Source organism: Limulus polyphemus, unplaced genomic scaffold, assembly GCF_000517525.1.
Source record: "Limulus polyphemus unplaced genomic scaffold, Limulus_polyphemus-2.1.2 Scaffold1229, whole genome shotgun sequence".
NCBI classification, from domain to species: domain Eukaryota; kingdom Metazoa; phylum Arthropoda; class Merostomata; order Xiphosura; family Limulidae; genus Limulus; species Limulus polyphemus.
In genome coordinates this window covers 302590-316915 of record NW_013666839.1, presented here as the reverse complement: position 1 = coordinate 316915, position 14326 = coordinate 302590, and the positions used below count along the sequence as shown (strand labels likewise).

Here is a 14326-nt window from a genome sequence, read left to right as displayed (position 1 = left end):
CATATTGTGTTGTTCTGCACAGTAGAAGTAGCCAGCATTATGATAGAATATGTAATGATTACTTAAAACTCCTCTCAATCGTTTCTTCTCTTGGAAAATTAGTGGTCTGTGACATTTCTGTTTATTCAATCCTATGTAATGTCGAATCTATTCTGTGCATGCGTACTTCGTAGTTCTTAAGATTAACGTCAGAGCCAACAGAAACAAACCCTATCTGGCAGACAATGTTAAAAGTGTAAAACGCCTGCTGATTGGTTGTTACACACTTGGCTAGTTCTGATAAAATACGCCTCGCGCCATGCTGCACGTGCTTGCAGTAAATAAAGTGGCGTGGAGTCGCAGACGGCCCTGAAAAATCAATCAGCATCCATTACAAGTGGTGAAAGGGCGGCCCAGCAAACAAGGTCGAGTTGGTCGATTAATTCACGGAACACGAGTCGTAGCGCGCTGTTGGCGAGGTTAACGTTTGTCGGTTCACCCCAAGAGCACGTGAAGGTTTTCGGTATGACAGACCTGACTGAAGCTCACCTGAAAAAAGAATAGCTCCTACTCGAGTCCTATGTGAACTCACCTGTACTCCCACCCATTTGGAAACATGATGGCAGAACTTGTGTGAAAACTTGTTGAGTGTACCTGAAGTTTGTTAAGTGCATTAATGATTATTAGTTTATTTACAAGGAATAAAAATGTCACTAGAAGTTGTGTAAAACGAAGGGCTTGAATTGGTGAAAAGCGAAGAGAGAGAGAAAATATACACTCTTCTCACATACAACAGCTAAGGTATACCTAAGATTAACATGTCAGGTTCCAAACCATGTTCTAGTACTAAGGATGAGCATGTCAAGCGACCCATGAACGCTTTCATGGTGTGGTCTCGCGCTCAACGGCGAAAGATCGCCTTAGAGAATCCGAAGATGCACAACTCAGAAATCAGCAAGCGTCTGGGCGCTCAGTGGAAAAATCTGTCTGAGGCTGAGAAACGGCCTTTTATTGAAGAAGCTAAGCGACTACGAGCGATGCACATGCGGGAACACCCGGACTATAAGTACAAACCTCGTCGAAAACCTAAAAGTCTGTCGAAAAGAGATCGCTTCCCTTTTCCATTACCCTACATCCCGGCTCCAATGGATTATCTTGGTGGCAGCTTTACCAGAGGTCTTCTGGGCCCTACTTCGACACTGCCGACACATGTTCCAGGGTTTTTTCCTTTCGTCACTCACGCCATGGACAATCCGGGGAACCTTGTCGGAGTTCCAGCTATGAGCTCTACCGGTGTTGGTGAACGGTGGTCGCCGGCGGACACAGCTGTTAAGACCAGACATGTCCTACCTGGGACCCCAAGCCCTGATTCCGCTTCTAGTCATTCCTTTAAGCCGGTAAGTCCTAGCGGTATTCCGACATCATCTCTTAGCTGTAACGGATATCCAACCGCAGCGGCGACACTGTATCCTAGCGTGCCACTGTCGGCCTACCTCATGCCATGTGGCTGCGGTCCATCTGGCTACAACTGTCCCTCAAGTTCAGAGTCAATAGACCTTTCACGACATACCTGCACTGCGGCTAACTCCTTGTTCATAAATCCCTACCTAAAGCCACCGGATGGAAGCCTTTTCTCTTCCTCAGCAGTAGGAGGCGAACCCTCTGGTCTGCGGGACCACAGCTTGGGACGCCCAACAGCGTCCACACTAACCAGTGGGTTATCGGCATCAAGTCAACTGTTAGGATTGTACTCATCGTACTTCAGCAGACCAAAAGTACCCGAAGCACGCCTAGAAGTGTAGGTCATAATGTACTGGAACACGTGAATAATAAAAGTCACAGCCCTAATGTAAGTAATATTTGTTAGTAAAGCAGGTGACGCAAGACTTACACCGTTATCCACCAACGAGTGCTGAAAATAATGTTCATCCTGCGAAATGAAAGATATAGAACAGAAAGTTTATCATTAAGTCACAGTGCCATGAAATACAGTTAATCATAGGACACAAGAACTTTCGGACCTAAGCTAATTAAATGAAAGCTTATGTTACAACTTTTTTCCTTTTAGTAAACCAAGAATTTTTTTGAGTGTTTCTGAGTTTTCTGTCAAGTGAGTGATATTTAACTACATTTCATGACGCGTTGTATGATATATATGCACATGCACGTTGTTTTAGTGTTAAACAATAGACGTATAAATGCTTGTGAAAGTGAAACGTTGGTCGATGCATTCTGCATGATTTAGACTAATAAAATGTTTCCCCATGTGTGATAAATTCCCTATTTACTTGAAAAAATGAAGCAAGACTAAACTAAAGATAATTTTTAAGAATATATTGAGCCAGAAAAACTGGGTCTTTGAAATGATCAAATTAGGTTAGATAGGTTTATTGAAATTCCTTATTTAAGACTGTAAAATAGTATATTAAACACTGTTGGTTGTGAGTCAAAAGGCTTTATAAATATGGAGTTGATCAATTGTCTTATAATATATTAAATATTTATATTGCTGTAAAATAATAAAACCATTTCTTTAATTATGTTCATCCTCACTAGTTTGCTGCTGTATAGACAACTTTAAGACATTTCACCTCAGCTGACAGTTTTCATCAGAAACAGCAGCAGCTTTTGTGTGACAATAATGAAGTACTTTTCTGTTTAACTCTCTATGCTTCTAAACGATCCGAGCGTGATCTTGTGGTTAGCATCCTTGGCTGTAAATCTACGGGTCCATCATTCGCGACCCGTTACTATGAAGAAAAACACACACACAAAAAACAAAAACAAAAAAACACGCATTGCACATGGGGCCGTGGGTGCGTTATAAGGATGACTGTCAACCCCCCCCCCCCCAAGTGGCACAACGGTATGTCTTCGGACTTAAAACGCTAGAAACTGATTTTTGATACCCGTGGTGGGCAGAGCACAGATAGCCCCATTGTGTAGCTTTGCGCTTAATTACAAACAAACAAACAAAACTATCGGTTCAAAATAATGAACGGCTAGCTCAGATAGCCCGTTATTAGCTTTGCGTGAACAACCGAAAACAAACAGTGTTTCTAAGCTGCTTAGGATTAGATTCTGAGAGAGAGTAAAAATTTAGCACATAAGCCTAATGAGAATGTGTTAATGGTAACTGTATATTTTAAGTACTTCGCTTTATTGCGGTCTTAAGAAACACGCGAGTTTTCAAGTATGAACTGCACGAGGTTTGTTTGTTATTTTCGAACTGATCTATATTATTGCTGGTGAAATATGCTGCAGTACAGAAGTTAGTTTTATAACTTACACGTGATACAACTTTCCATACCATTTCAAATTACAGATTACAAGCAAATCACCTTAGATACTTCATGAGAAGCAATAACCAAACAAAATATTTTGAACACCTTATTTTGAAAGACCGTTTACAATTTTTAAGTAAATCGGCTAAGCCAACCTCTCGGCTTCTCCCTCCCCCTTCATTACTCTTTTTTTTTATTGATATGCCATGGAGGTCGAGACCTTACGTGCAATGTTTCAAATCGTTTTGTCCAAAATTAGGGGAGGAGGGTGTTCAAAAATTAAGTAGACATAGAAACATAGATACAAGTGAAAGTAATAATATAGATATGGATAAACATTATTATTAAACTATTGTAACAATAACTAAAATATTTAAAATAAGGAACAAAACCAAAATCTTTCTTTTACTAAGATGAATAGAACCACGCGTTCCTTAATTACATGCACATAATATATGAATATCTTATTAGCCTTCCATGTAGATTATATAAGTTTCGTTACATTAGTGTACAAAGGGCACGTTAGAAACCTGAAAGAAAAATATCACAGAACAAATTAGCAACAGCACAATCTATAGTCTGATTTGTAAAATTCAATAACTTATAAACTGAAGAGGCATGATTTCAACAAACAAAAAAGTTTTTCTTTATTCTTTCATAAACAAAAACAGTATTTGTATATTGATGTCAGCATAACTGGAATTTATCTTGAACCTTACGTGAAAAACAGTTTCTAGTTAACGACCTAATTACTACTTTGTCTGTGTTTTTTATTTTGTATCTCCTTATTTATCTATTCGTTTATCTGTCCCTCTTCATTTATTTGTATACCTATCAGATTATATATCTAGCTGTCTAGGTTGTTTATATATCAAGCTATTTATACAGCTACCTGTCTCTCTTTTATTTGTTTACTTAGCTTTCTTCCTGTCGATCAGCTATCTCTTCAATCGGCCTATATGCTTAGGTATCAGTCCTCTTTATTTATCAGTCTACATGTATATATATCTAATCAAAAACACATAAAGTGTGAAAACAAAAGGTGCTGCCAAAAAAAAAAAAAAAAAATGAGCGCGCGACTTAAAGAATTGAAATCAAAATTGGCTGCCAAACTGGTAGCTACAATTATATAATTGATAACAATTTTACAGCAAATATTCATTCAAAATTCCCTTTTTCACACCTAAGGTGTTGTTGATTAGATATCATGACTTTTTGTCAGTACACACCAACAAACCACAGCACTCGATAGTTACCCAACCCGGCATGGCCAGGTGGTTAGGGAGTTCGACTCGCAATCTGCGGGTTGCGGGTTCGAATCCCCGTCACATCAAACATGCTCGCTCTTTTAGCAGTGGGGGCGTTATAATGTGACGGTCAATCCCACTATTCGTTCGTAAAAGAGTAGCCCAAGAGCTGGCGGTGGGTGGTGATGACTAGCTGCCTTCCCTCTAGTCTTACACTGCTAAATTAGGGACGGCTAGCGCAGATAGCCCTCGTGTAGCTTTGCGCGAAATTCAAAACAAACAAACAAACGATAGTTACTCACATTAGCTTTAGGATCACAACCCTATTATTCGGGACAGAGTTATACTTTATTGAACCAACCAGGTTCTTTAAAATATATGGTGGTAGTTTTTTCTCTAAAACAGTGTTAATAACTTCCTTTATAGTAACGCCATGGAATCTAAATTAACAGTCTCTTGTCATCACCCGCATGCATTCGGTAAAGCTGTATCAAGCATCATTATTTATGCTAATTGCTTAAGCTAATATTACGTGACGTTAAACGCTCTTTAATTAGGAGAATTTCATAAAAATTAGCAAATTTGTGCTGAAAAGTTGGTAATGGGTAATAACCGTTCACTCCTATGATTCTTTTGAAAACTTGAGCTAGAAGCTGGTAATTTAGTTTGCTTGGCCAAACCAATATTTATGCATCTGCCGTCCTTTCACCTTAAGTTTTGCTGCTCTAAATCAGCTGTATTTAATTCGAATGACAAAAAATTAAAACTTTTCACTTTTACTCATAGTTGAAGTTGTAGTAAAAAATTTACACCAATATCTCTCATGACTTTTTGCTTAGGCGTGCGCAAAAATTTTGGTCAATATTGAATGGTTTTTGTTGAATAACTTTGCACAAGTGGCTTATATTTAGACCAAATTTGACACCTAATTGTAGGCTGTAAAGATCTATTAGTGTACCAACCTTATAAAAGTTAAATATGTTTTTTTATCAAAGAAAATTTCTGACCTTTCGGTGCGAAAAAAAGGAATAAATTCAATAAAAATTGGAGATTTTATATCTCATGTATTTCTTAATGGATTGCTCTTGAAATTTGGCATGTGAAGTAAGGGCCCAGTAGAGCACATCCACGCAAAACATGTGGTAGTGTGGATTACCACTGTCCGAGCTACAGAAAGTGTAAAACTGCTAAACTATCACTCCTGTTAATAAAACACAGTGTGTCCTGCAGGGTGTTTTGGCCGCACGACACTATCGTGAGTTCTGACTTATATAAGACTCTACTCAACTGTCTGTTTTATTTATATATCATCAGACTTACCGATATCTATCAAATTATCTAATTAGTTGCCAATTTCTCTTTGTTTATCTATCTATCAGATTATCCACCTAGTTGCTAGTCTGTCAAATTATCTGTATAGCTGTCTGTTCCTTCATTTACTTATCAACTTCGTTATATATTTCTTTTTTTTTACACCAGCGTTTCTCAAACTGGGTCCGCAGAACCCCAGGGGTCTGCGAAGGTATTCCAGGGGGTCAGCAAGTCATGTTTGAAATTTCATAAAAATATGGAATAAAAAATATTTTCTGTAAAATTAAATATATATGAGTTAAACATTTAATTTTGGAATACAGCTTTTCATGTAGACAAAATCTTTTAGCCCCCCAGTGGCACAGCGGTATGTCTGCGGACTTACAATGCTAGAATCCGGGTTTCGATACCCGTGGTGGGCAGAGCACAGATAGCCCATTGTGTAGCTTTGTGCTTAATTACAAACAAACAAACAAAATATATTTTTTTTATAAAATAAACAAAAAACATCGATAGGTCTGGAGGTCCGCGAAACAATTTTAAATTAAAAGGGTCCTCGGGTTACTAAAGTGTGAGAACTGCTGATTTACAACATTCTCCACTCACTGTCTTTGTATTTGTCAGACACACTTGCCACATCTTTCTTTTAATCTACTGGTCTGTCTATTTTATACATTTATCTATCAAACTGTTTATCTCGCCAGAATGTCTTTCTCTTCTTCTATCTATCACTTTACCTATTTCTGTATATATATATATATGAATTTAAATATCATATACGATAAGTCTAACATTTTTTATGTATTATCTACCCTTTCTACAAGGCTGTCTATCTTCTCCTGTGTCGTTATTTACGTAATATATATTTATATTTAACCTTTTGTCTGTCTTATCTAGCTGTCAGACTAACTGTTTGTATATCATGTAAACTGTCAAAATTTCAATCTGTTGGATTGTCTGTTTCCCACAATCCCTGTCTATTTCTGACCAATTGTTGCAAGATCTTTTTATTTTTTGTTATTGTTAATTCAGGTTAGCGGTTCATTTCCGCTATTACAACATTATGTTAAAAATTTAATTCTGAATAATGTGCTTTGTGAATTTTCTGTTATACTCAATTAGGGTAGTTGTTTGTAATTTAGATTAAAACTAGAAATCTTCCTAGTGTTTGAAGCTCGTCTATAAAATTGTTTATTCTGAATAATTCAGAAAGAGTACATTCAACTTTACACAAACAATTAGAAATTGAAAAGAAATCTGTTTTTAAAGTATCAAATTAAAAATATCCTGAAGATTACGTAGATCACGTCGAAACATGTACGTGTAGATATTTTAAAGTGGAAGCAGTACGGCTTCAATAAACGTTTTTATTGTGTAAATATAAAACGTTGTTTTAATTAATTATTTATTATAATTTTAGCAACAAAAAATATCCTGTTTGAAATCAAATTTAACTGCTAATGCTACTGTAAAACACTCTGAATTAACTCTGCTTAGTCGAAATTTAGATAATTTTAAGAATGGAATTTAGTTGTCAATTTAAATGAACTGTTAAATAACAAAATGAAGAATTAATAACTTGTAAGTTTTGCTTCTAACATGAACTCAGTGTTACTGATGCACACGGGTGAACTTTGCAAACATATAGAGATTTTGTATGTTTTATTATTATTATTATTTTTCGTAAATGAAAACAAAAAACATATTAAGTGACCCTGCAAGAGTAAGAAGTAAAAATTTCTATAAATCATTTTCTACATACAAAATGCACATCGTTTATGAAAAAAAAAAAAGAGTAGAAAATAATTTATGATTTTTTTTTCTGACTTAAGAAAGCGTCTTAATAAATATAAAAAAGTCCTCGATAGAATATGTTTTCCATACGATTCTATGAACCCTAACTTAGTATTCTTTTCGTATTTCTAGGCAAACAGTTCGTTATCATTCGCCCCCCAGTTGCACAGCGGTATGTCTGCGGACTTACAACGCTAGAAACCGGGTTTCGATACCCGTGGTGGGCAGAGCACAGATAGCCCATTGTGTAGCTTTGTGCTTAATTTCAAACAAACAAACAATCGTTATCATTCTTACAAAAACTTTTTGCCTCTTAATTTGACGCGTTGCCAAACTGTATATTATATTCTGATTGCTTAGTAACATAAAAAAGTCCTTGATAAAATATGTTTTCCATACGATTCTATGAACCATAACTTAGTATTATTTTCGTATTTCTATGCAAACAGTTCGTTATCATTCTTACAAAAACTTTTTGCCTCTTAATTTAACGCGTTGCCAAACAGTATATTATATTCTGATTGCTTGACGACTATTTACTTGCTCATCTCTTTACGACTTTGCTAACAAGTTATGTGTAGTATCTGCTGTTTGATTTCTTGATGAACATTTCATTATCTACCATTCTACAACTTTGTTAGCAAGTTATATTTATTTCTCTCTCTTTCTTTCCATGACGATCATTGCTTTGCTTACCTCTTTACAGTTTTGCAAAACAAATTGTATACATTATTTTCCCGCTCAATTCCTGAAAATCATTTTATCGCTTACTTCCTCACAACTTTGCTAAAAAGTTATGAGATGTTTTGTCACTGATTTCATGATGATCATTTCATTGCGTACTTCTTTCAAGGGATCAAAGAGAGATAAAATCATGCATATAACTTGCTAGTAAAACTTTAAAGAGGTAGGGTACGAAGAGGTTGTCAAGGGATCAAAGAGAGATAAAATCATGCATATAACTTGCTAGTAAAACTGTAAAGAGGTAGGGTACGAAGAGGTTATCAAGAGATCAAAGAGAGAGAAAATCATGTATATAACTTGCTCGGAATTTTATAAATAGGCTATGATATTATAACTAAGGTTTGTTTGTTTTGAAGTTAAACATCAAAGCTACACAATGCTCTGCCCACCACGGGTATTGAAACCCGGTTTCTAGCGTTGTAAGTCCGCAGACATACCGCTGTGCCACTGGGGGGCTATAACTAAGGAACCAGAGAGAGAAATAATATATATATATATATATAACTTTTTTTATGAAAGTTGTTCAACGTCTTCGTACCCTACCTCTTTACAGTTTTACTAGCAAGTTATATGCATGATTTTATCTCTCTTTGATCCCTTGACAACGTCTTCGTACCCTACCTCTTTACAGTTTTACTGGCAAGTTATATGCATGATTTTCTCTCTCTTTGATCCCTTAACAACGTCTTCGTACCCTACCTCTTTACAGTTTTACTGGCAAGTTATATGCATGATTTTCTCTCTCTTTGATCCTTTGACAATCTCTTCGTACCCGACCTCTTTACAGTTTTACTAGCAAGTTATATGCATGATTTTCTCTGTCTTTGATCCCTTAACAACGTCTTCGTACCCTACCTCTTTACAGTTTTACTGGCAAGTTATATGCATGATTTTCTCTCTCTTTGATCCCTTGACAACTTCTTCGTACCCGATCTCTTTACAATTTTACTAGCAAGTTATATGCGTTATTATGTTTCTGATTCGTTGACAATAATTTCATATACTGTTTAAAACTTTGATAACATGTTATATGTAATACTTGTTTTTCGTTGCTTTTCGAACATTTTATTGTCTATGATTTTATAACTTTCTTAGTGAATTAGATGTATTACTTTCTATTTTGTTCCATGACGATCTTTTCTTGCTTGCCTCTTTACAACTTTGCTAATAAGTTTATATTTTCTCTCTCCGATTCCTTGTAGTTAATTTCATAGCCTACTTCTTTGCTAACTGGTTATGAGTGTTATGTTATCTCTAACTCCTTTATGGTGATTTACAACTTTGACAAACATCTATATGTGCTATTTTGTCTCTTATTCCTTAACTATCATTTCCTAGACTAACTATTTACAGTAAGTTAAGCATATTAGTTGTCTGTCTGATTCCTTAAATGATCAATTGTTTATTACGAAATGATCGTCGAGGTATCTAAGACAAAGTAACATATATAAACTTGTTAGCAAAGTTTCAATGGTGTAAGCTATCATCCAGCAATCGGTAAATAATACATATAACTTACTGATGGAGTTTTAAAGAAGAATGCTTTAAATAAGTGTCATGGATTCAGAGTTAAAAAACGATTGATATAACTTGTTAGCCAAGTTGTAAAGAGGCAATCAACGAAATGATTGTCAAAGAACCAGACAGAAAAATAACACATTTAATTTGCTAAGAATGTTGTAGAATAATAGTCAATGAAATGACTGAAAAGCAACTAGAGAGTAAATACTACATATAATGTATCAGTTGTAAATAGATAAGCTATGAAACGATAAGTACAGAATAAAAGACAAAATAACACATAACTTGCTAGTAAAGTTGCCTGCGTCTTTACAAACTTGTTAACAAATTAAGTGTTATTTTGTATCTGATTCCTTTAAAATAATTCCATGCCCTACCCGTTTTCAACATGTCTGTGAGTTATGTGTCGTATTTTTTGTCTATTTGTTTGATGTTCATTTCGAACTGTACCCCTTTATATCTTTGCTAACAAGTTATATGTGTTGTTTTGTGTACAATTCGTTGAAGATAATTTTTATAGCCCACTTAAGGTAGATCTATTCTTTGATCTCTACTTCCTTGATGATCATTTTCATAACTTTGCTAATAAGTTATTAATAATATTTTCTCTCTGATTCCTTATATATATATCATTTTGTCGTCCTTTATTTTACAACTTTGTTAGAAAGGTATGTGTATTACATCTGCATACTGACGGTTATTATTTTGCCTACCTCTTTACAATTTTTCAAACGACTTATTTTATGTAGTATTGTTATGACCATTTATTTGGCTACTTCTTTACAATTTTGTTAACAAGTTATATGTTATATTTTGTCTCAGATTCCTCTGCGCTCACTTCATTACCTGCTTTGTTTCATTGCAACTTTGTTAACAAGGTTTATGTGTTATTTTCTCTCTTGTTCCTTGATTATAATTTCATAATCTATTGATTGACAACTTTGCTAGCAAGTTATGTGATTTTCTTTTCTTTTTCTTCCCCGGGATGCGTAAGAATAATTTCATAACCTTCTTCACAACTTACAAAACACGTTATACATATTATTTGCTCTTGGATTGCTTGCAATCATTTTCTAGCATAGTTATTTAAAACCTTGCTAACAGGTTCTATGTGTTATTCTACCTCTGATTCTTTGGTCAATTCATAGCGTACTCCTTTTCAATTTTGCTAGCAAGTTACATGTAGTAATTCTGATTAAAGAATTAACACACAGGATCACAAACAATAGGTGCAATGAATTTTGAAAGAAGACCCAAAACTCGAATAGTTGACTACTCATTTTCAGAAGAAGAATAGTCAACTATTCGAAAGCGCTCGAGTTGTGGGTCTTTTTTTTTTCATATTCAAGTTTGATATAGTATTCACTCTCTAAGCTCTTGATGTCCATTTCTTTGCGTACCCTTTACAACTTTGCTAAGAAGTTATGTGTGTTATTTTATCTTTCTGATTGCTTGAAGATCATTTCATAGCCTACTTTTCACTACTTTGATAACAAGTTCTTATTCTTTTCAAATTTTGCCGGAGATATTTTTCTATTTCTGGTTTTACTTTTTTTTTTCTTCCTAACCTTTCGGCTGTTAAAGTTTTGTTCTCGTAGTTTCTAGTAATCACATTCTAACATCGTTATGATTCTTTCATTGGCAGTTTAATGTCAAATTAATTTATCACTTATGACATTTGAACAAATGTTTATATCTAACTTGTTATTAAAATTAACAGGCATATTCTGTATTTAGAAAACTACATTTCTGTACACTACCTCTCATCCAGGACACTAAGAAGCAGGACTAAATATCGTCGAAACAATATAATAGAAAAATGACAGAATTATCATTCATTTTATTTCTGTAATTTATATGTATTTTCTAATAACTTTTGTTTATTTAAATATTTATATTTTCTCCTAAGGAGTGTTTTATTTATTTTTTAATATTACAATAGGTTTTATTTGATAAAAAGAAAAGTCAGTTAAGTGTTGAAATCCTTCGTCACGACCTCATGATGAATTTTCTATATTTTTAACTGTTTTTTGGAGAACGCGTCTTCTTGATCAAAATAGAAAAATCCCAAAATGCTTTGAAGACAGCAGCCAGTAGTATTTAATTCTTTATAGCTACTTAAATTTTATGTATATCATCGCTTCCAACAAAACGAAGAGCTTTCTAAAGAAATGCTGTTCAAGATTCTTACAGAAAATAATTTATAAAGTACAGATATGCTGCTTTAAATTTAAGTACATAGTGATATACAGAGTATGTAACTTTGTAAAGAAATACCGTTCAAGATTTCTACAGAAAATGATTTATAAAGTACAGAAATGCCGCTTTAGATTTAAGTACATAATGATATACAGAGCATGTAACTTTGTAAAGAAATGCCGTTCAAAATTCTCACAGAAAATGATTTACAAACTACAGAAATGCCGTTATATACTTAAGTACATAGTGATATATAGAGCATGTAACTTTGTAAAGAAATGCTGTTCAAAATTCTTACAGAAAATGATTTACAAATTACAGAAATGCCGCTTTAGATTTAAGTACATAGTGAGCTACAGAGCATGTAACTTTGTAAAGAAATGCTGTTTTAAGATTAGTCACAAAATGCAGTGACCCTGAAAAAATGAAAACAACATCAGTTGTGCGTGTGACTCTGAATATTACTAGATTTTTTCCTACTAAAGTCTTAGTTGAAAGGAATATAAATTACTGCCTTAACAAGTATAAATGTAAAACAAATAATAAATTACAGTAAATATTTGTAGGGAACCGGTTTTAAGTTTAAAAGTTTATATAATAGTTTTTATTTTCTTTCTGCTAGACGGAGACCAAAAACTGAAATTAGTTTTTACGTATACAGTCGTTAACACATATATACACACACACACTCGGTCGGGTTTGTTTCAAGACGTATTCCAAACATTCACGAGAAAGTACGTACACTGTAATTTTCTCGACAGCAATAACTCAGTGAATTTTTTTTCACGATATATCAACAGAAATCCACGATTTTCTCCATACGGATGTTAACCAACTTCCATAATTAGAAGAAATCGAAAAATCTTAAAAGTGAATTTCGAAAAGATTACAGATCACCTTTCCCCCTTATTTAATGGTGTCTAGACATAAAGTCATTTTTACTTAGTCACTCAAACATTTTCTTTATATTTCAGTTCTTAAACTTCTAGTTTCACGCTTTCCATTTGACAACAAAAACTTAGCGCCTTTACAAGTGTGCACTGCACTAAAATGGAATTTTAAGGTTACTTAATGAAATAAAATGCTTCAATAACAAGATAATACAGAGGCTGTGTATGTTATATTAAAACTATTTTAGAGCGTCACCAGATCATTACAGTTCACGTCGCCACGTCGAGTCGTGCCCTAAATGAAGACCGCGTGTTTTGACAATATTCCTGCAACATAGTTATGTTCCAAATGGCTCCGTCATAACAAAAACACACAGCTTCCTTTGACAGATTTTCCATATTCCATCTAGTGTACGAGGAAGATGGCGGTTCCCTAGCGCCCGTTTTCAATATTCCAATTGTACAGAAGTCTAAAGGCGACTTGACCGTTATACTTTAGTAAGGAATGGAATGAAAAACCACTTCACCCTTTAGTTTCTTGAGGTATGCGACAGTTGAACGTGGAAGCAACTTGTGTCGCTTTATTAGAGGGAGAGTCTTCTTGATTATGCGTACTATTACCTTTTGCCAACTGACCTTTGAATTAATGAATTTTTATCTGTTACAAGACGCCAAACTTTGCTTACCACGGATGAGCTGAGACTTGCTGTAGGTCTCGTTTTTGATGGTCCTTGTGCCTCAAGTTGATCCAGATTTCTTTGTTTTCCAATGTCCTTGAGTGCAGGGGGTATTCTCATCTTAATAATGTCTAAATCCCCGATCCGAACGCAGTCGGAAAAGGCTGCTACATACTCTTCCCAAAAGCGACGAATTTTCGATGGCACAATATTTATTACGAAACTCCAAACAATGTAGCTTAGATACGTTCCTTTCCACCGCGTCTTTATATTGGCTATGGTTGTTACGTGATCTTCTGATTTGAATATTCAAACTCCTTTTAATATAACGTACTCAGTCATTTGTATATCACCATGATCTTTGTACTTTAGACAACGTGTTCTTGGAAAATTAAGAACTTAAAAACGAGGAGTTATTCATTTTCTAAGCCAACACCAGCATGGGCGTCCACAAAAAGTTTTACAGGGAGAGTGGGAAGAAGCAAAGTAGGCAAAGTAGTGTGAAATTGTGAATTGAATAAAAAATCCATATACATATGCTGAAGGAATAGAAAAATAATTATGTTTCTCATTTTCCTGGGGGAGGAGCAAGTCCCCCCACTTCGGACGCCCATGAACAACAGAAACAATCTAAATAATATTTCTTCAAAATAGTTTAGCTATTTTTGAGAGTTAAAATA

General features: G+C 34.7%; 1 protein-coding gene across 1 annotated transcript; it reads left to right on the top strand.

The window, feature by feature from the left end:
- Window positions 1-331: 331 nt before the first annotated feature.
- LOC106462703 (transcription factor Sox-14-like) lies at window positions 332-2784 on the top strand. Its single transcript, XM_013922647.2, has one exon. It carries the CDS (start codon window positions 798-800, stop codon window positions 1779-1781), a length of 984 nt encoding a protein of 327 aa, XP_013778101.1. The 5' UTR covers window positions 332-797; the 3' UTR covers window positions 1782-2784.
- Window positions 2785-14326: the final 11542 nt, after the last annotated feature.